The following is a 19429-nucleotide window of genomic DNA, read 5'->3' on the forward strand; positions in this document are numbered from 1 at the left end:
CCCTTCCCCCGTACCCATGTGTAGACCTCCTTGTCTGCGCAGGTAAACTCACTTATTAACGTATGTTGTATGTAACAGTGTGTCAGGAGCTAGGCAGGGCGCTATAGATAGGGAACTCATTTAATTCTCCCCAAATCCGATGAGGTAGGCACCGTTATTATACCCATTTTAGAGGTGGGAAAACCTGATGCTCAGAACATATTTTGCCATGAGTTGTGTTAGAGTAGAACTAGAATCTTGAGTCTGATCCTATCGGATCTCTCTCTCTCTCCAGAGACATATACATGTATTATTTCATATGTATCCATCTTGCCACCTAATACTTGGGGTTAGGATCTGTATTGTATATTTCTTTAAAATCTCCGGATGCTATAGATCAGGGGTCCTCAAACTTTTTAAACAGGGGGCCAGTTCACTGTCCCTCAGACCGTTGGAGGGCCGGACTATAGTTTTAAAAAAAAACTATGAACAAATCCCTATGCACACAGCGGCGGCAAAAACACCCGGTGGGCCGGATAAATGTTTTCGGCAGGCCGCATGTGGCCCACGGGCCTAGTTTGAGGACCCCTGCTGTAGATAACATTCTATAGATCTTATAGATAAAATACAACTGAGGCCCAGAGTTGTTGAGTGATTTGCACAGAGTCACACAGCAAGTTAATAAAACGCACTGGGTCCGGAATTCCTGCCTGGGACTCAGCTTGCAGAGGGCTATCCATGGGATTGGGGGCATTAGCTCTGGCTCTCAGATGAATGAATTCGTGAAAGAACAAGAATAATTGGCCACGAGAAGAGTGAGTCGTTTAAGAATCAGCGGGCTTAAGACCATCCCAGTCAGATCTGGTAACCAAGGACATCCACTGAGCTTCTAAGTGATATAAGTGTAACTTCCTGGTTCCCTCTAGTCCAGGTCAATGGCCAGAAGGATCCTGCTGACCTGTTGCCATTAATGTCTTCCCTCTGGATCCTATTCTCCAGTTGAGAGGATTCTAGGGTGATATTTACTACCTCTTCAAAGAGAATCCAAGGAAAACAAAACACAATAATTCAAAGGGGTAAAGGCCTTTTTTATCCCTCCCTCCCACCCCCTCCTACGGCCAGCAGCACTCTCTGGAGCACACACATCCCCCCTCCCAATCCCCCCCCCCCCCCCCCAACCACTCCTTGCAGAAGGTACTCTATGACTCAGGTGGCTTCCCCCAGGGCTTTACAAGAGCAAGCATGAGGAAGTGGGTGTGGAAATGCAGTAGGAGATACAGCCTGGGGTGGGTGAGAATTTCCTTCCCTGGAGATAGGAATGGATTGCCCTCCTGGGAGCTCAGAAGTGGGGAGGAAACTCGGGTTGGGGAGGGAGGCTGTGGGGAGAGGAAGACCAGAGGCCCACATCAAGTGCCCCCTCCCATCCTTCCCCATGCCAGCCATGGGCGGTCTTGCAACCTTGGTACTCACATCTGCCTCGTTCCAGAGCCCTGGGATGCAGAAGGATTCGAGCAGGTCACTGCCACACAGCAGCAAGATCCGCAGCTCTGAGGAGGGGACAGAGTTTGCGGAGGGAGCCTGTGAAGACCTGGGAAGCATGCGGCTCTCAGCCGCCTTCCCCGTTGCACCCAGGAGTCTCCCCCCTGGGGCTCCCAGGCACCCCTGCACCATGGTGTGTGCAGTGCAGAAGCTTTTGCTCACCTCTCCCTCAGCTCGTTCACAGACCACCCCTGTCTCCTGTGGGAGGATTACTTCGGGGAGGGTCTGGTTTGCTGGGTACTGAGGGGTTTCTGGGGTCAGGATGACCCGTCACTCTAACAGAGATGGAGCCAGCGATGTGCCCTGACTAAGGTCTCAGGGTCTCTGTTGCTTCACATCAAACTCAAGGGTCAGGGGCATTGGCTTCTCTGCTGCTGTGCCTTCTCTCGGTTTGTCTCCCATCACAAATGCCGACATGACGCGGGAAAGGGGGGCATTGAGGGCACCTGGGGCAGTAGCTGAGCTGTCAGATGTCCTCTCCTTCCCTGGCCCCTGTCCTCAGCTGAGGGTTGGAGAAGCGGTGCCGAGAACCCCTTGTCTGACTCCCAGGCACACTCCCCGCTTGTCAGTTGTTTTTCTTCCCTCATTAAGCGCGCTCTGAATTAGCCCAGGGAGGCCCATCGTGGTTTAAAACAAGCAGCAAACTGACTCACTCATTAAAACCCTGGGGTTCTTGGAGCCACAGAGGAGAGATCTCTGCCTGGGGCGGGACTCAGTGGTGTGTTTAGTTCGGAGCCATCCCAGGTCCTCTGTCAAGAGGCTGTGGCTCTGGGCTTCTTGTCTGAAACAGTGAGCCTGCCTGGCTCTCAGCCCTCCAGAGGCCGCTGCCACCCCAGGCCCGGAGGCTGAGGTGGCCTTAGACCCCGCAGCTAGCTCAGGGCCTGACAGGGCCTTTCAGACCGTGATGCTGTCCCTGCTGCAGGAGTCCCCGATGGTTCAGAGGGAGGCTGCTTGGACTGACAACAGACAGGGCAGCATCTCATCTTCGTCCCACTCAACCCGACCATCCTCAGGGAGCCCCAGGGAGCCCCATGGAGCCCCGGGGGCTTAACTCCTAAATATTCCTGCCTTCCCTCTCCTTCTCTCCCCTTCCCTCCCTCCCTCCTCCCTTTCCCTCCCGTTCCCTTTCCTCCTGATGTCCTGCTATAGCCGAATGATCTGTTTATGTGCAGGGACCTTAACTTACCTTTATATCCCCAGGGCAGACAGAGTGACCTGCACACAGTAGGTGCTCAGGACATATGGCTAAGTGAACTGCAGACCACCTGACCAACAGAGGCCATGCAGGCAGGCTGTCTCAGAGCCTCCAGGCGGTCTGGGCTGGCTGGGCTGGCCATCATGGCCTTTGCCCTTATATCTTGGGGGCCTGGGAAAGTGTCGCCCTAGTCAGCGATGCCTCCCTCCCTCTATGTTATGCCCTGGGATTGCTGGCCCGACTCCCCACCTGTGGAGAGGAACCGGCCTTGGTATGGCTCAGAGGAGCCAGGCCAGATTCTCTCCTGGGAGCCTGTTGTTCCCGGCCTCCCACCAGGAGCCAGAGAGCCAGGTCAGTTCCCTGTTGAAAGGCTGAGGCTCAAACTCCAGGCACCTGAAAGCTCAGTCAGGGGGCTGAGCCCAGAGGATGTGCCGGCCCTCAGCTCTCTCTCCCTCAGTGGTTCACAACTGCGGGTAATTGTGTCTCCAGAAGCTGGCAGCGTCTGGAGAGGTGTTTGGTTGTCAAGACCGGGGAGAGGCAGGGATGCTGCTCGACATCCTACCCTGCATGCGGCAGCCCCCACAAGAACCTCTGCTCGGTAGCCATGGGAATGAATCTCTTTTCTAGCCCCCAGCCAGAGCCTCCCTTTCCCACTCCAGTAGAATGTTGGATTATTATTTTGTCAAAAGCCAGAGCACCGAGAGTTAGAGTGGGGTCTCCACCTTCGCTTACAGGACCAGAGCAGATGGATTTATCACAGACCGCAGGCCCTCACAGGGCTTGGGATTTCACGTGTGGCCACTAGAGGGCGGCAGTGATTTCTCCCAGTTTCATACCTGAGACAGGAGGCCTTTATAGCCCACAAGGCCTTTGGTCTGGGGTTGCCCCCTCCCCACCTCCCGCTAGCGGGGCAGTCAGCTGGTTAAGAACATGGAGCCAAAATGCTAACTGAGCTAAGAGAAAAATGGCTTTTCCCTTCTCTTGAAGCGTGCAAGGGGATTGCAAAAAGAGAATGTGTGAGCCAGAGGGCTTCACAGCACGGAGGTCTGGGGAGGCAGGGCAGCTCTCTCCCACTTCCCCATTTCCCCCGGCAGAGGGATCCAGGGCCCACAGCCAGAGTCAGTGCTCTCCAGGCACCCTCCCCACCCAGGAATCTGTGCTATGTGAAGCCCAGGCCCCTCGGCCCTTCCCAGCTCCCACCGCACACAGAGGCAGCCGCCACCTGTGCCAGGCCAGGCATCCATCCTGACCCCTGTGGCCACCCAGCTTTCCTTCCTCTGAAGGAAGAGTAAGTAAGATGGGGCGAAGACTGCCCCTCCCGAGGCTGCAGTGAGCGCTGGGCGCAGAGCAGAGCCCTGTGCAAACCCCCATTGGCTTTTGCCTCTCGGTAGGAGGGAGCTCTGCTAGTCATGAAACTTCCCCCAAAACGAACTCCTGGCCAGTGTGGAACCTTGGGGAAGGGGGTGCAGGGCTTTCGCTCCCATCCCGGCCTTTGGGTTTGGAGGCTGTGGCCACTGTGCACCTGCCTGCTTTGGGGTGCCCCCAGGAAGCCAGGTACCACTTTCTGTGGCCCTCAGACAGGGCCGTGCCAGTAAATAAAGGATATTAAAATATGGTCAGCTACTTAGGAAGTGAGGAGTTTCCAGTACTCATTACTTTGGTTTTTAACACAATTTACTTAACTGTTACTTGATATAATTTAATTTTTTGTATTGGCTGCATGTAACGGCCGCTTCACAAAATTCCTGGAAACCTTGCAAACGGTTCTAGCACACCAGCGAGAGCTGAGCCGAGTGCACCTCAGATCAGAGGACAGGACCCAGGAAAGCCCCCGGAAATGATGTCACAGCTGCTGGGCCTCCTGGGAGGACCTGATGTTCAAGTGCAGCCCACCTCCCAGGGTCACTGCGGGAGGCCGTGACCGCCAGCCCCAGAGAGAGGACGGCGGGAGGGGGCACCGGCAGCGTCTCTGCAGCTGGGCCTTGGCGGCTGAGCGTGTCTGCTGGACGCCAGGCTGCCCCTCCCCCTAGAGATCCAGGCATCCCGTTGCCACCGACCCTCTGTGCCACCTGGTGCCTGTGCAGCTCCAGCTGCATTCTGGAACCTGTCTGCTCTTTCCCCAGCGTCAGATATTTGTGTCCCCCCGTATCTCTCATCCACTCTGGAACCTTGGAAAGATTGCAGTTTTCTGGTTTGCTCCCCAGGTTGGCCAGGACTCGGTTCTCTCCCTGGGGCAGGTTGGCTCCTTTCCACCTGGCAGCTCCGGTACCCACCCTCCACCTGCTCTGGCCTTGAGCCTCCACGGCCCTCGCATGGACGGTAGATGCCTTAGCCTCAGCCCCAGACTGCAGGGAGGCTGTGGGGCGGCTTTCGGCTCCCTCTCTGCCCCTTGTCATCCAAAGGTCTTCTGCCTCCTGTGCAGTGGAGTGGGCAGGCCTCTCTGGCTGGCACTGAAGCTCGACTCCCAGGTCTTTGGATGAGGGAGAGGAGGCTCCAAGGGGAAGCTGCCCAGGGATCAGGCCTCCCTCCTGGGAACTGGCGAGAGTGCAGTTAGGAGGCGAACAGGGGGATCACTGAGACTTTGGTCTTTGCTTGGGACTCTTCTGAGAGTAGACCCGGTAGCCACCCTGGCCCAGGGTTTTCAAGCCTCTCTCCGCCCCCTCTTTGCCCGTGGTGGAGGCAGGCGGCTCCCCATGCCCCACCCCTGCTTTCCCATCCCCACTCACCAATCTCCTCGTACCGCATCACCGTGCCCAGGTTGGCATTCTCATCTGGGAGGAGAGGGGAACACAGAAGCATTAGGGCCCTGACTTCCTGGTACCCAACCTGCAGTCTGCCTGGGCTCCTTGGAAGGAGTACATGGGAGGGGGAGGGGGTGGGGGAGGGGGGGTGCTTGCCTCCCTGCGCAGGGGGCATCTGCGTAGAGTGAATGGACAGCACAGTCCAGCCCAAAATAGAGAGGGAGCATCTCCCTTGGCTCCTGGGCAGGCGTCACATTTCGGGGACGGTCAGAATTAGCCTCGCTGGGGAGCCAGTGACGAACACACACGCTCCTGCTGAGCGCCTTCTGTTTCTTTCTGTATTTTAGGGAAGAACAACGTCCTTGAACCGAGGGAGGCAGCTTTGAGTCACACGGAGGTGGCCCTCTGTCCTTAGGGGTGATGTGGCCCAAGGGGCAGGCAAAACAGCCTTGGCGGTTTTCCACGGGGCGGGATGCAGCAAGAGCCCGAGGCCGGTGTGAGCGACAGAGCCTTCGGTGCCAGTCTGCGCGTGTGCAAGGCCTGCGCGGGGGAGCACGGCGTGCACAAAGCCACGGGGAGGCCACTTTGGTCCCCTGCCTCCCTTCCTCCTCAGCTGTCCCTCTTAGTTCCTTCTCGAGACGCCTGCGATGCGGAATCTCAGAAATGGCAGGCGTCAGCCCCAAAGCGGCAAAGGGGAGAGGCCTGGGCCTTTAGCTCCTCCGCCGAGTGGGACTGGGGGCTCGGAGAGTCCCATCCATGCGGGGTCCATGGGGAGCAGCCCAAACCAGAGGGAATTAGGGAAAGTGTGTGTGTTCTTCGCCCGCCGCCAGGAGGACAGGCATGCCTGAGCTGGAAGGACCTGAGCGGGGATGTGGGCCCCCTGAAAACTCCTAGGCATGTAGACACATGGGGGTGGGGGTGGGAATGAGCCCATCTCCGAGGGGGTCTCCCAGGCAGCCCAGGCCCTGAGGGTCATGTCCTCTGCCTCCCAGAACAGCTCCACCAGCACCAGTGTTAACTTGTTTTCTCGAAACCATTGTTCTATAGCAGGTGCTGGATGGGTGAGGGTGGGGTTGGGGCGGGGGGTGTTGCTGGAGGAATGAAGGGAGGAGGGAAAGAAAAGAGGCAGGACTGGGAGAGAAGGTCCGTGCTCCTTACCCACAAAAGTGAAGCGCTCCACGGGCGGGCGGACGCAGCAGATCCGGCTTAGGCTTTCTCCCACCTTCCCCAAGATCTTGGCTGCGGGAGAGAGCAAGACACACAGGGACAGGGAGAGAACCACTCACAGCTGGCACTGGGTGAGCCCGGCCTCGGGCCCCCGTTAACAGCGGGGTGCACTGGAAGGGGGCCGCGGGGTGGGGTGGGGCTCGGGGGGCGGTGGAAGGAGGGTAGAGAGAAAGAACAGAAACATGACAGCAAAGATTCCTTCTCATTCACAGTCCAAGGCACAGCATTTTGAGCCACGGACTGGCGTCTATTCTCCGGTCATGTTTATTACACGGTTGAAAAATCGGAAAATATAGAAGAGGAAGATATATGAAGAAGAAAATAAATGATATACCAATATGTCAGTGCCACTGACATATTGGTATATCATTTATTTTCTTCCATTTTTCAAATGTGTATCACGCAGCTGTGTCTGTGTAACATCAGGTGGGTTATATCCTGTGTTTAAAGGGCATATTGGCTGTTTGCTTATTTATTTTTTTTAATATCATGAGCTTTTACCCACCGCTGAACACTGACCCCCAGACCCAAGGAGCCTGGGCCTGTGGCAGAGGATTCATGTGGAATAATTTCCGCTGGTCATTCCTTCCCATGCAGATGGCCCTTAGAACAATCAGACAGCCTACTCTGGCCAAGAGGTATCTGGTTTTCCATCATCTCTCTGGGCTCTAATCCAGACTTTTTTTTTTTTTCTGAGCCCCCACCTGTGGCTGTATGTGAACTATGGAACTCTTTCCTGTTTATAGCAGCCTAATGACATAATCGCTTATGGGGTCCAGGCTGGAAAAGTAATACCAGGGCCTGCCTCTTGCAATTGGCCTGGAAGAAAATATCAGACAGAGCGTAGACCTGGGAATCAGAAAGCCCTGGATGTGAATGCTGGCTCCTGTGCGTTTCAGCCGTGTGTTCTGAGGCAAACCACGTCTCCTCTGCATCTCGCGTCCATGGGAACGTCCTATCTCTATCGCAGAATCACTGCATTCGAACAGAAGCCGGGTAAAGCACTGAGCACGGTGCGGGCACCCAGGGCCAGGTGTTGGGTGGCTGTGGGGTGGCCCCCCACCTCTCTGTCACTGAAGAGGCAGGTATGAGGGTGGGATTCTGGATGCAGACGGCCTGGGTTTGACTCCTGGTCGTGCTACTTCCTCGCTGTTTGACTTGGCAAAGTCCTCGACCCCCTTGGGAGAGGCAGAGGGCAGTGCCCTCTTTTGTATCTTTCATTTCCATTGAGGCAGTTTATATTTATATTTATATTTATATTATATTTATATTATATTTATATTGATATACAGTAGAAGAATGCACACCCTCACCCCTGTGTCTCTCTGTCTCTCTAATCCTGGCCATTTCTCTCTGACCCTCTATATGAAGGGTTGTCGCTATGGAGACCATAGCATCAGCATCACCTTGTTAAAAATGCAAACTCTCCCCCTCCCAGACATACTGAATCAGATCTGGGGTGGCACCGAGCAATCTGGACTTGAACAAGCGCTCCAGGCGATTCTGAAGTCCGAGAACCCTCGGTACGCCGGCGTTCCCTACCTGCAGTGGGCTTGGTGGACACATTGCTGTTCTGGTACATTGGCTGGGTGTTCTCGTTCTGGGGCTGTCCGATCACGGGGGTCATGGAGGGGGTGTTGACATTGGAGAGGATGCAGCCGGTCACCCGCTGAGGGAAGAGAAAAGTTCAGAGTCAGTGCCATCAGCCAAGTGACTTACGGAACGTGTTTCTAATCATCTCCAAACGCACATGTGCTGTCCAATGGGGTGTGGTGTTGCCCAGACCTAGGTTCAAGGTTGAGCTCTGCCCCCTTCTGTCTGTGTGACCTTGGATAGGGACTTAACTTCTCTTGAACCTCAGCTCAGGAGTCTAGCATAGAGAGGCAACATTTCCAGGTTGTGCTGGGATTATACGAGGGAGGATATGCAAGGTGTCTATGGAGTGCCTGGCGCGTGGCAGGAACCTGGTACCCCCAGCCCGTGCTGTGACCTCTGGATAACATGCATACCTGCCCTCCCTGCCCGCTTCGTGGGGCTCAAATGAGGTCATGTCTGCACAAGGGCCGTGTGAGCTTGGGAAAGGTCATATAAACACCAGGCACTATCGCCATCTGCCGCCTCTCCAGGCCAGAAATGCCAGCGGCAGGGCCAAGCCAGAGCGGTGCCAGGCAGAGCAGGAAGCGTTTGTGTTGCAGGAGGGTGGGGCGGGGCCCTGGGCAGAGCGGGCCAGTGTGAAGCCACATTCCAGAGCCAAGCGGAAATGCTATGTGTATTCAGCATTGTCCTGTGTTATCCTGCGCTGCTTCTCTCTAGAGCAGCGGTTCTCAACCTTCCTAATGCCGCGACCCTTTGACACAGTTCCTCATGTTGTGGTGACCCCCAACCATAAAATTATTTTCGTTGCTACTGCATAACTGTAATGTTGCTACTGTTATGAATCGTAATGTAAATATCTGATATGCAGGATGTATTTTCATTGTGACAAACTGAACATAATTAAACCTAGTGATTCATCACAAAAGCAATATGTAATTATATATGTGTTTTCCGATGGTCTTAGGCAACCCCTGTGAAAGGGTCGTTCGACCCCCAAAGGGGTCGCGACCCACAGGTTGAGAACCGCTGCTCTAGAGCTTCAGAAAACGGAGCAGATACCCAGCATTCGTCACAGCTGACCCAGGAGTGAGGGGACAGTGGCTGCTGGGCAACAGAAACAAAGGGTGAATTTTCAATCTGTGTAGCCTTGGAAGAGCCATTGCTGACTCCAGGCCCCTTCCCTGAAAGCCAGCATCCCAGCCCCTGCCCACCGCCCGTTCTGGATTACTGTGCTGTTGCCAGAGGACCCCCAAGCTCCAGGGCTGGGGGGACCCTCTGAAGGTATTGCTGGTGGAGTGGAAGGGACAGTCTGCCCCCTTTTTAATGTTATGTCACCTCCAGGTAAGAAAATGCCACATTCGCACTTAATAACTGGTCTGGCAGCTGAGGAGTTTCCTCGTCTTGCTGCGTGCATCCTAGTTCTAGGCCAGGGAAGGAGGAGAGGGCAGGCCGCCTGCCCCAACCTGTCCTCGTCAGTTTCTCAGGTTCTCAGAGGCCTTCCCAAATGTGGCCTTGAGCCACTTCTTAAGCCCCGTGCCTGTCTCTCCGATGGGTCTACTCTCCCTGCCAGAAACCCAGCCTGATGCTAGGACTGGGGAGGCCAAGGGTTCTTAGGAGGCAGCCCAGCTCCTGCTCCAAGCCCGGGGCCATCGAGAGCTACATCCTCTGCCCATCTGTGCCCGTCACTGCTGCAGCTGGGGCGCCTGGCACAGCTTCTCTGGCCCAGGACCATGCCTCTGGGCATTGCCAACAGGGGAAGGGGCGGGGAGCCCAGGCACCTAGACAGCAAAACAGGAGCCAGGCATTATGGCTGGCATACCTGGGGCCCAGGCATGTCTGTGGGTTTCTGGAGTCTCCCTTCCATCATGATGCCCGGGCTCCCGGGTGACTGTTGGGAGCATAGGTCCCTGTGACCCCTCAGCCTATACTCAGTGTGAGAAAAACTGTGTGGGCCACTGAGATTTTCAGGATGTTTGTTACCACAGCATCTCTTAGCCTGTCCTGACGGATACGCCCTTAGACAGTAAGACGGGGTGTCCTGTATCATGGAGCAGCACAGGGGAGCAGCCAGTGCCATCCTTCGCCAGTCCTTTCAAGGGGGCCCGAAAAGACTCGGGGTGAGTGTGAAGGGTTCAGAACAATGCCGTTGGATTGTGGTTTGGGGATGGGAGGGCCCTGCAGCAGGGTCGGCCGCAGGTGAGCAGAATGGATTGTGTCTGGCCTTGGGGGCTGGGCTTCCTGCTTCTCTCCTTTCACAGTGGGAGTCAATGGGTTGGTGTTGGTCTATGGCGGGTGCAATTGGCTGGTGTGCAACCCGTCCTCACCTGGCAACCCGGCCACAAGCCCCAGGCACCCTGCCGTGCTCACTAGGCAGTCGCTGTGTGTCCTCAGACACTCTGGCTCACCTCTCGAACTTCCTTTTACCCACGGACACAGCAGGAGCTGAAACACTGTCTGCCCGTGGGACTCACTGAGGAGGAACCCGTGGGGACAGCGGTACATTGACCCGCAGGTGTGCAGCCCTCAGCACAGCATCCTATGCTGGAGGTGGGGGGGACCACTGGGTCCCAAACAGGTGGGACAGGAGCACCTGGCTGCTTGTTCCTCCTCCCAGAGGCCCTCCCTTCTCCTGCCTCTCTCTGCCTGGTCTCCGTCTCGCCTCACTTTCTGAAGTCTTCTGCTTGTGGTCCTCATCCCACCTTGAACTTGCCCCCAGAGGATGAAAACAGCCCCAGGTCAGATCCAGCAAGGGGAGCAGGGCAGGTGCAGTCCCTGGGGCTGCTCTGGGTGCCTAGCCCACCGCCCTCCCGTGTGCTGCTCGGGGCCTGGTTGGTGAGAAACCAGAGTCCGAACCAGGTCAGGAGGCCAGCGGCGCCCTCCCACAGCCTGCCTGGCTTCTGTGGTCACCCAGCCCTCGGCGCGGCCAGCTCACCTTCATGAGGTCGCGATGGTGTTCCAACACGCTGCAGGTCGTCTGCCAGGTGTCCTGATAGCACTCCCAGGGGTCCACCCTGCACAATGGGGGACAGAGGGGGTCTCCCTTGGTGTCCAGTCTCTCCCTCTTTTCTTCTTGGTTCCCTCCAAAGACCACCGCCCAGGGCGCTGAGCAGACCTGGTCATGCTGTGTAGTTAGATCTCAAAGCTGATACAACCTGGGCTTATACGCCTCCCCGAGCCTCAGTTTCCCCTCTGTGAGAGGAGGGGTGTGTGGGCTGACATGCAGGGACGCTGACACTCGTCTGCTCAGGCGGAACCCCAGGCCCAGAACTTCGCGCTGCAGGGCCGTGGGGAGGCTATGTGATCGCTCTCGGCGCTCACTTTTCTGTAAGACGAGACTAGCAGCAGCAGCTCTCTTGTGGGGAGATGAGAAGGGCGTGATGAGTGTTGGAGGTAAAGTGCCTAGAAGAGTGTCTTGCTTGTATCCTTACCTGCACGATGGGAATTCTCCTCGGGGCCTTGTAGGATAGCGAGAGCCACGCAAGGCCTCATCCCGCGGTGGCTGCAGCCAGCTGAGCTGGGGAGTCTGCCCTTTCTGCCTCGCTGCCCAGAGGGGTGCCTTGTGGGCATGGAGGTGGGCCTGGCCATCAGACTGGGCCGGGCCACGACCTCCTGCACCCCAGGATGAGAGTGAGCAGGGCTCCAGCCCCGACTGATGCATCACTCGGCCTTAATTACACGCTAAATGAGATGCTAACTTGGGATGTTTCTTAGCAGTTGAGCATCCCCTGCCCACCTCCCACCATGCACACACACCTAAGGTTTTCAGAGAGGCAATCTTTCCAACTGAAAACTCAGAGAGTCAGCCTGCCCTGAGCCTTCCCCGCCTCCCCCCAGATCCCAGCCCAGCCCTCCCCTGAGATGCACAGACACCGGATGGATCTACTCAGCAGACTCCCCATGTCCAGGGGCCCTGCTGCACCCAGCCCCACCTCTAGAGCTAGCTCTGAGCCCCCCTAGTGATCTCAGCTCCGTATTCTAGCTTTCCCAGTGCCTAGAGCAGGGCGGGCTGGAAGTTGTCAATCAACATTTAGTGAGTGACTGAGGGAATTCATTTAGAATCTTCTAATCACATCTGAGGAGAACAGCCTGCTGCCCAGTATTCTCCCGACTGGACTCCGTTTCTCCAGCAGGTGATGAGTTACAAGGTTCAGAGGCTGTGTTTCTATTCCTGCCTTGACCTCAGGCGTGCTGTTCGCTCTCGAGCCCCTGGACGTCTCTGGGCCTCGTCTGAGACAAGGCAACTGTCTCTCTGCCTAACCTCTACCCTGGGGGGAGGAGGAGGTCTACCAAGCACATGTGCTCCTCACACAGATCACTGTGCACGATGGGCAAGGATGGATTCTTAATCACCACTGTTGCCTCCCTTCACGGCTCTCATTCTGGCCCTCCCATCTTTACATGCTCTGCGCCCCTCCTCCTGAGGTCGACCTTCCTTCCTTTTCTTCCTTTCAAGGGAGCCTAGGTGCTGCTGACGATTCCATGGGGGAAGTGACAGTGCACATGGTGGGCCATTATTTTTTAGAAACATCATCCACTCATGCAAATTACAGCTGTAGGCACGTTGGGAGTGTAATTAGCATAATTAGCAGGAGGTTGCTTTAATTACACGGCAGGCTCAGTGGGTAACGGCTCTGCCATCTTAGTGGAATGTCCCCGGGAAAGGGAGCAAGCGCTCCCCCCACAACTCTGACCCACAGTCAACCTGGGGCCCCAGAGACCCCAATTTGGGAAAGGAAATAGCCAAGGCCAGGCCACTCACCTGGAAAGTGAGTGGGGATAAAAGTAGGGAAGCATTTTGGGTTTTCTGGCCATGCCTCACCCCAAACCCAATGATGCTTTTGGAAGCTCCGAGAATATTCCTGGATCCAAAGGTGTCAGAGCAGATGAAACACTAGAAGCACCCTCTTTAGTGCCATGGGCCCCAGAACTTGGTTAAAAATGTAAGTTATCAGTAGGGCCACCCCTGAAGGTCTACATCAGGGGTCCTCAAAGTACGGCCCGCGGGCCACATGCGGCCCGCCGAAAACATTTATCCGGCCCGCCGGGTGTTTTTGCCGCCGCTGCCTGTCCTGCTTAGCAGCCAACTCGTCCCGGGCCCGCAATACGCATGTGTGGAATGTCTGAGGGACAGTGAACAGGCCTCCTGTTTAAAAAGTTTGAGGACCTCTGGTCTACGTAACTATTGCTTGCACAGGGCTGTTATGAAACAAACAGGCCCAAAATGGAGTCACTTGTGCTAAGCTCACATCACCAAACCAGGGCGTCATACCTAGCTTAACAGCAATTTCAGCCTCTCCCAGGATTATTATCTAAACCAGTCTAGAATTTCCTGGTCAGCTCCTGGTGAGGTACTTCACCCGATAGCCTCCTCTTGCCCCCAGGTAGGTTAAGCCCGAAACAATCCACTGTCTCCCCTTCTGCCTATAAAAGCCTTCCATTTTGTGTAGCTCCTCGGAGCTCCTTTTTACTTGCTAGGTGGGATATTGCCTGATTCATGAATCTTTGAAAAAAGCCAGTTTGATCTTTAAATCTATTCAGCTGGCCCGGCCAGCCTCGCTCAGTGGTTGAGCATTGACCTATGAATCAGGAGGTCATGGTTCAATTCCCAGTCAGGGCACATGCCTGGGTTGTGGGCTCGATCCCCGCTGTGGGGCGTGCAGAAGGCAGCCGATCAATGATTCTCACTCATCATTGATGTTTTGATCTCTCTCCCTCTCCCTTCCTCTCTGAAATCAATAACATATATATTTAAAATATATATATATACTCAGCTGAATTTTGTCTTTAACAGGGTTACTATCCTTCCTGGCCTCCCCACCCCTGCCCAGACCCATCCTTTCTCCACCCACCTCTGTGAGTCCCAGGGCCACATGCAGACCAGCCCTACCTGATCCAGTCGGAGTTCTGGACGGCCAGCTGACACATGATGAGACGATGCCGGCTCGATACAAGGCCCTGGGAAGCAACAGGGCAATCATGGGACCTGTGTCTGCTCCCCACCACCTCCCGAGACACCATCCGGGGCAGCCCATTCCAAAAGCACAGCCATTTCTCGGTGGTGACAGGGAATGAGGGTGTGCCCCCTTTACTTGTCCATCAGACACAAGACAGGCATGGAGGGGCAGCAGGGAAAGAAGAGGAATGAAGGGCAGGAGGAGGAGGAGACCACCCGCAACAGGGCCCATGGATGAGCCCCCACCTCTAGGGGCAGCCATGTGCCCAGCACAGAGATGAGACTCAGGCTCCCCTGGGGCCCACCAAGTTGCATGGGGGTGCAAGGGGAGTGGCTCCTAGATTGTCTGGGACATGGGGCAAGGATGGAGGGGCAGGAAAGTGACTTTGTAAAATCAGGTTATAAAAGGTGTAAGTCTTTTTTCCTCCTAAAATCCCAGGAAAGACTTGCCTCGCCCATAACCAGCCGATAATTTGGCATCCACGCCGAGCCACAGTTGGCCCTCAGCGGGTGTGACTGCTTCTCTTCTAATGAGTTTGGACCGAGCCTGGCACTGCCAGCAGCTGCCTGGTCGTGGGCAGCTGTTCCAGCTGCTGCCCAACACCAGTCCCTGAGGTCTGGCTGGTCCAGAGATGGGAAACGGGATGCCTGCTACCAGGCATTTTGCTTTGGCAGGAATCACAGCAGAAATGGCAGTGGGGCAGTTTGATACCAGAGGAGGCATCAGGTCAGGAAGGGGCGGGGGGGTGCAGGGGAGGCGAGGGAGAAAAGGGGCAAAGCGGAGCCCACCTGTTTTCCGTAGGAGTCGTGGACAGGAGAGACAATCCCGCCAATCACAATAAACCTCCCGGTTTTGTGCAGATAATCTCTGGCTCTTTCTAATTAAGAGAAGAAAGCCGCACATTATAAGGAGGAAAGGGGTGGATTAAAGGCGATCATTGCAATCAATACATTCAGCTCTAGAAGGCTTACCTCCGATCTTTCTTGCCATTTAAAGAGAAAGTGCCAACTTTCAAAGCACAAGTTGGGGATTCAAAAGGTGAGGGAGCCAGATTTCAGCCCTCAAAGCAAAAGGATTTCGAACTCCAGGGGATTAATCCAGTTTTAAAGGGCCTCCACTCGATGAGCCAGTGTAGTTTAGGGGGATTTGAAACAAGCCCCTCACTAAGAGCTGCTGGAGCAACAGAAGGAAATGTGCTCCCTCTGATCACGTGCAGAAATTCTGAAGCGCAGGAGTCATTTTTTTAAAAAAGAAGCAGCAGCAGCCTTCTTAAGTTAGGCAAGGTGAGCTGGTTACCTCATCTAGTTACTCCGAAGAGAAAACCCACCAAAACAAATTTACAGAGCCTTCTGCATAATTAGGGAGAATTAACCGTCAGGTCAAAAACCCATCATCACAGTGAGTTGAGGAGCATTCAGCCAGAGAAACATGTGTGTGTGTCCCCCCACTCCCCCCCCCTTAGGAAGGAATTTGTGATGTTGCTTTTTCAAATTAGCCAGCCACGCCCCATTTCATTTTCATGAGAAAAACTCAGTAACCTAGGAAGGGGATGAAAATTTTGGCCCTCCAACTAAAGGGATCAATACAACAAGAAGATATAACCCTGGTAAACATATATGCACCCAATGCAGGAGCACCCAAATTCATAAAAAAACTCCTGGAAGATATCAAAGGAGAGATCGACAACAATACAATCATAGTAGGGGACTTTAATACACCACTGACAACACTGGATAAGCCCTCTAGACAAACAATCAGCAAAGATACAGCAATCCTAAATGACTCACTAGATCAGATGGACTTAATAGACATCTTCAGAACACTTCACTCCAAAGCCAGGGAATATACATTCTACTCAAATGCTCATAAGACATATTCGAAAATTTTGGCCCTCTTATTTCTCAGGGGGTTCGCTCTACAGCTCTATCGAGGCCTGAGCTTGTGCCGCTGAGGAAGCGAGGCTTGAGTTTATTTTACAGGTGACGGACTCTGTAAGTGCGCCTGGGAAGCAAGGCTTGCGGTGCAGTTTAAAAGCAAGGTTCCAGGGTGACCCTGCTGGCTCTCCTAAAACTTAAAAAATTCTCATCACATTTCTTTTAATGCCAGCTCTCTTAGAGTTGCATTTTAAATAACGAATAGACTTTCTTTCTTAGCACAGCTTTAGATTGATAAAACATGTGAGCAAATAGTGTATAGAGTTCTATATACTCAGCCACTTTATCTCCTCCCCCACTCCACGCACACACACCATTTCCCCTATGTTATTAGTATTGCCTCGCATTACTGTGGTACATTTGTTACACTGTGTGGGTTCATACTGACATTATTATTTCTAGGCCACAGATTTACTTTGTGTTGTAGAGTTCGATGGTTCCGAAGAAGCCCTCCTTGGGGTTCAGCAAACTCGCTAGAGTGGCTCATAGAACTCGAGAAACCCATTTATTTGCTAGATCATGAATTTATTACAAAGGATTTTAAGAATAAGAATCAACAGCCAGATGAAGAGACATGTAGGTTGAGGTCCCAAACAAAGGAACTTCTGTCCTTGTTGAGTGTGGGGCCCAGAACCTGGAAGAGTAGAGGAAATTTCTTCCTTCCCCACAAGAAAAACTCAGAAAAGTGGGGCTAGAGGGGCCCTTCCTCAGCGTGGTATAGAACACCCATAAAAACCTACGGCGAACATCAGACTTTACAGAGAAAGACTAAATGCTTCTTCCTAAGATCAGGAACGAGGCAGGGATGCCTGCTCTCATCACAGCTATTCAACACAGCACCTGGAGTTCTAGCTACCTCAAGAAAGCGAGAAAAGGAAATTTAAAAAAAAAATAGAGATCTAAAAGGAAAAGAAAAACTGTATTTGCAGATGGCATGAAAATTTACTTATAAATCCCAAGAAATCTACAAGCAAACTCCTGGAGCTAATAAGTGAGTTCAGTAAGTTCATAAGATACAAGGTCGATCTAAGAAAAGTAATTGCAAAAACATGTGGAAGTGAAATTAAATGTATAAGACCACTTATAACCGCTCACACAAATGAATGCTCAGGTATGAATATAATAAAATAAATACAGTACTTGTACATTAAAAACTACAAAATGCTGGTGACAGAAATCAAAGATCTAAGTAAATGTAGAGGTTATTGTGCTTATGGGTTAGAAGACTCAACATTGTAAAGATAGTAATTCTTCCCTAATTGGAATATAAGTTTAATGCATTTCCGATGTAAATGTCAGAAAGATTTTCGGGGTGTATAATTCTAAAATTTATATGGAAAGGTAAAGAACTAAAGTAGTTAAAACCTTTTTTTGGGGGGAAAAAAAGAGAAGAAAGTGAGAAAATCAATCTATCCAAATTTTAAAGCTTATCATATACCTATAGTAATCAAGACCTCAAGTATTGGCAGAGAGATAGACACATAGATTAATGAAATACAATACTCTAGAAATAGCTCCACACAAATATGGCCAACTGAGTTTTGACAAAGGTGCAAAAACAATTCGATGAAGGAAGTAATATGTGCAATAATTGGGATGACTCTCCAGTTCATCATGTTGAGTGAAAAACAGCCAATCTCAAAAGGTTGCATATGTATGATTCCACTTATATGTCATTCATTCATACAGATTAGTGGCTGCCAAGAGTTAGGGATGGGAGTGAGGCAGGGAAGGGAGGTGGGTGTGGCTATAAAGGTGGGTGAGGGCACATGGCTTCTCTCTGTACTCTCTTTGCAACTTCCTATGAATGTATGATGATTTCCAAATAAAACAGGTTTTAAAGTTTATAGGAAACTATGAAACACTACAATTCTAAGGCGGCCGTGTGCAAATCCAGGCAAATGGCCAGCCAACTGGTGGGGGCGGATGCTTTTGAAACTTTTTTCTGATTATCCCTATCCATCTTTGCTGCTGTCTGGATTCCAAGATTTTGAGTTGTTGTGGCTTGGGAGGTGTTGTCCAAAGCAGTGCCTCTCAAACTTCAAGGTGCATGTGCATTTTCTGGGACCTTGTTAGAATGTTGACTCTAACCGTGTGGGCGGGGCCTAAGATCTGGGCCACGATTAGGGGGAGGTGAAAGAGGCAGAATCTTTCAAGTGCAGAGTCAGATCCTGTTTTCATTTAAAATTATGCTATTTTGTTCATCTCATGGATTTTTTTTTTGCATGAATTTTGATTTTTAAAAGTGTTATTTATCTTGATGACCAAGTTTTGGGGCGCCTCCTTGAATTTTGCAGTGGAGGGTGCCAACCTCTTCGGTCTCCCCCTCCCCCGGCCCTGCCTGAGATTCAGCATTGCTAACAAGCTCCCAAATGAGTCCAATGCTGCAGGCCTATCAGCAATATTTTGAATAACAAGGGACTCAAGACAGATGGGACAGCCCTGCAATGTCAGGGCCCCTCCACAGAAGCTCTCTCTTCCACTCCACCACCACCTCCGCTTTGCATGACAAGGGCATTTCTGGGTATTGGCAGGTAGCCCACTGGCAAGGCTATCGCTACAGCCCTGGAGTTTAATTTCATGCCAGGCTTCCCAAGATGTGGTCTATTTTTGTCCATCAGCTCTGCCCCAGGGACAGAGCCAAACCACTCTATCATTTTACCCTCAAGTCCAACCAGCCCTCCATTTGTTCTCCCTCATCGCTCTCTTTCTAATGGAGGAGGAGCCCAAGGTGGCCGGCAGCATCACCGTGTCCTGCCCTCAATACCTTGAGGATCCACTGTGTCCCCTCATTCCAGGCTACTTCCCTTGCTGACAGCCTGGGCTGGACCCACCAGCAAAGATGGACATAACACAGATGGTTTGCCCATTAATAATAATACATGAGACAGACATGCCTCCCCTGCCTCCGGGCGACTCCGTGAACCCACTGCTGTATGTCATCGCCTCTCCTCTCCCAGGGAGTTCATGGAGGAAACACTGGAGTCAGGGCATCGATACTTACTCAATTTCTCCTTTCCAGCTGAAATTAGAAAGGGTCCCTTCTGAGTTGCATTCACAGCTGGAGCTGCCTGAATGGAGAATTTCATAAAGGGGGTCTGGAGTTGCATACATTCTGAGTATTAGAAAGATCAAGCCCTAGATAATAAAGGAAGAAACTGAAGGGGTTTTTAAAAAGCCTTCCTAAGACATGCCACTTTGACGTGGATTATTTTTGAGCTTGAAGGCAATTGAGACCCTATGACAAGCATGTCAAACTCTCGG

General features: G+C 52.9%; 1 protein-coding gene across 1 annotated transcript in view; it reads right to left on the reverse strand.

The window, feature by feature from the left end:
* Nucleotides 1-19429, reverse strand: part of NMNAT2 (nicotinamide nucleotide adenylyltransferase 2) — a 104005-nt gene that overhangs the window by 17074 nt on the left and 67502 nt on the right. The window contains exons 2-8 of the mRNA XM_081112750.1: nucleotides 15020-15108; nucleotides 14165-14232; nucleotides 11210-11288; nucleotides 8224-8350; nucleotides 6613-6693; nucleotides 5440-5484; nucleotides 1450-1526 (exon numbers count right to left, since the gene is read on the reverse strand). Coding sequence (XP_080968876.1) covers nucleotides 1450-1526; nucleotides 5440-5484; nucleotides 6613-6693; nucleotides 8224-8350; nucleotides 11210-11288; nucleotides 14165-14232; nucleotides 15020-15108 — 566 coding nt within the window. The remainder of the gene's footprint in view (nucleotides 1-1449; nucleotides 1527-5439; nucleotides 5485-6612; nucleotides 6694-8223; nucleotides 8351-11209; nucleotides 11289-14164; nucleotides 14233-15019; nucleotides 15109-19429) is intronic.

This window comes from Myotis nattereri, assembly GCF_964212035.1.
Source record: "Myotis nattereri genome assembly, chromosome: 18".
NCBI classification, from domain to species: domain Eukaryota; kingdom Metazoa; phylum Chordata; class Mammalia; order Chiroptera; family Vespertilionidae; genus Myotis; species Myotis nattereri.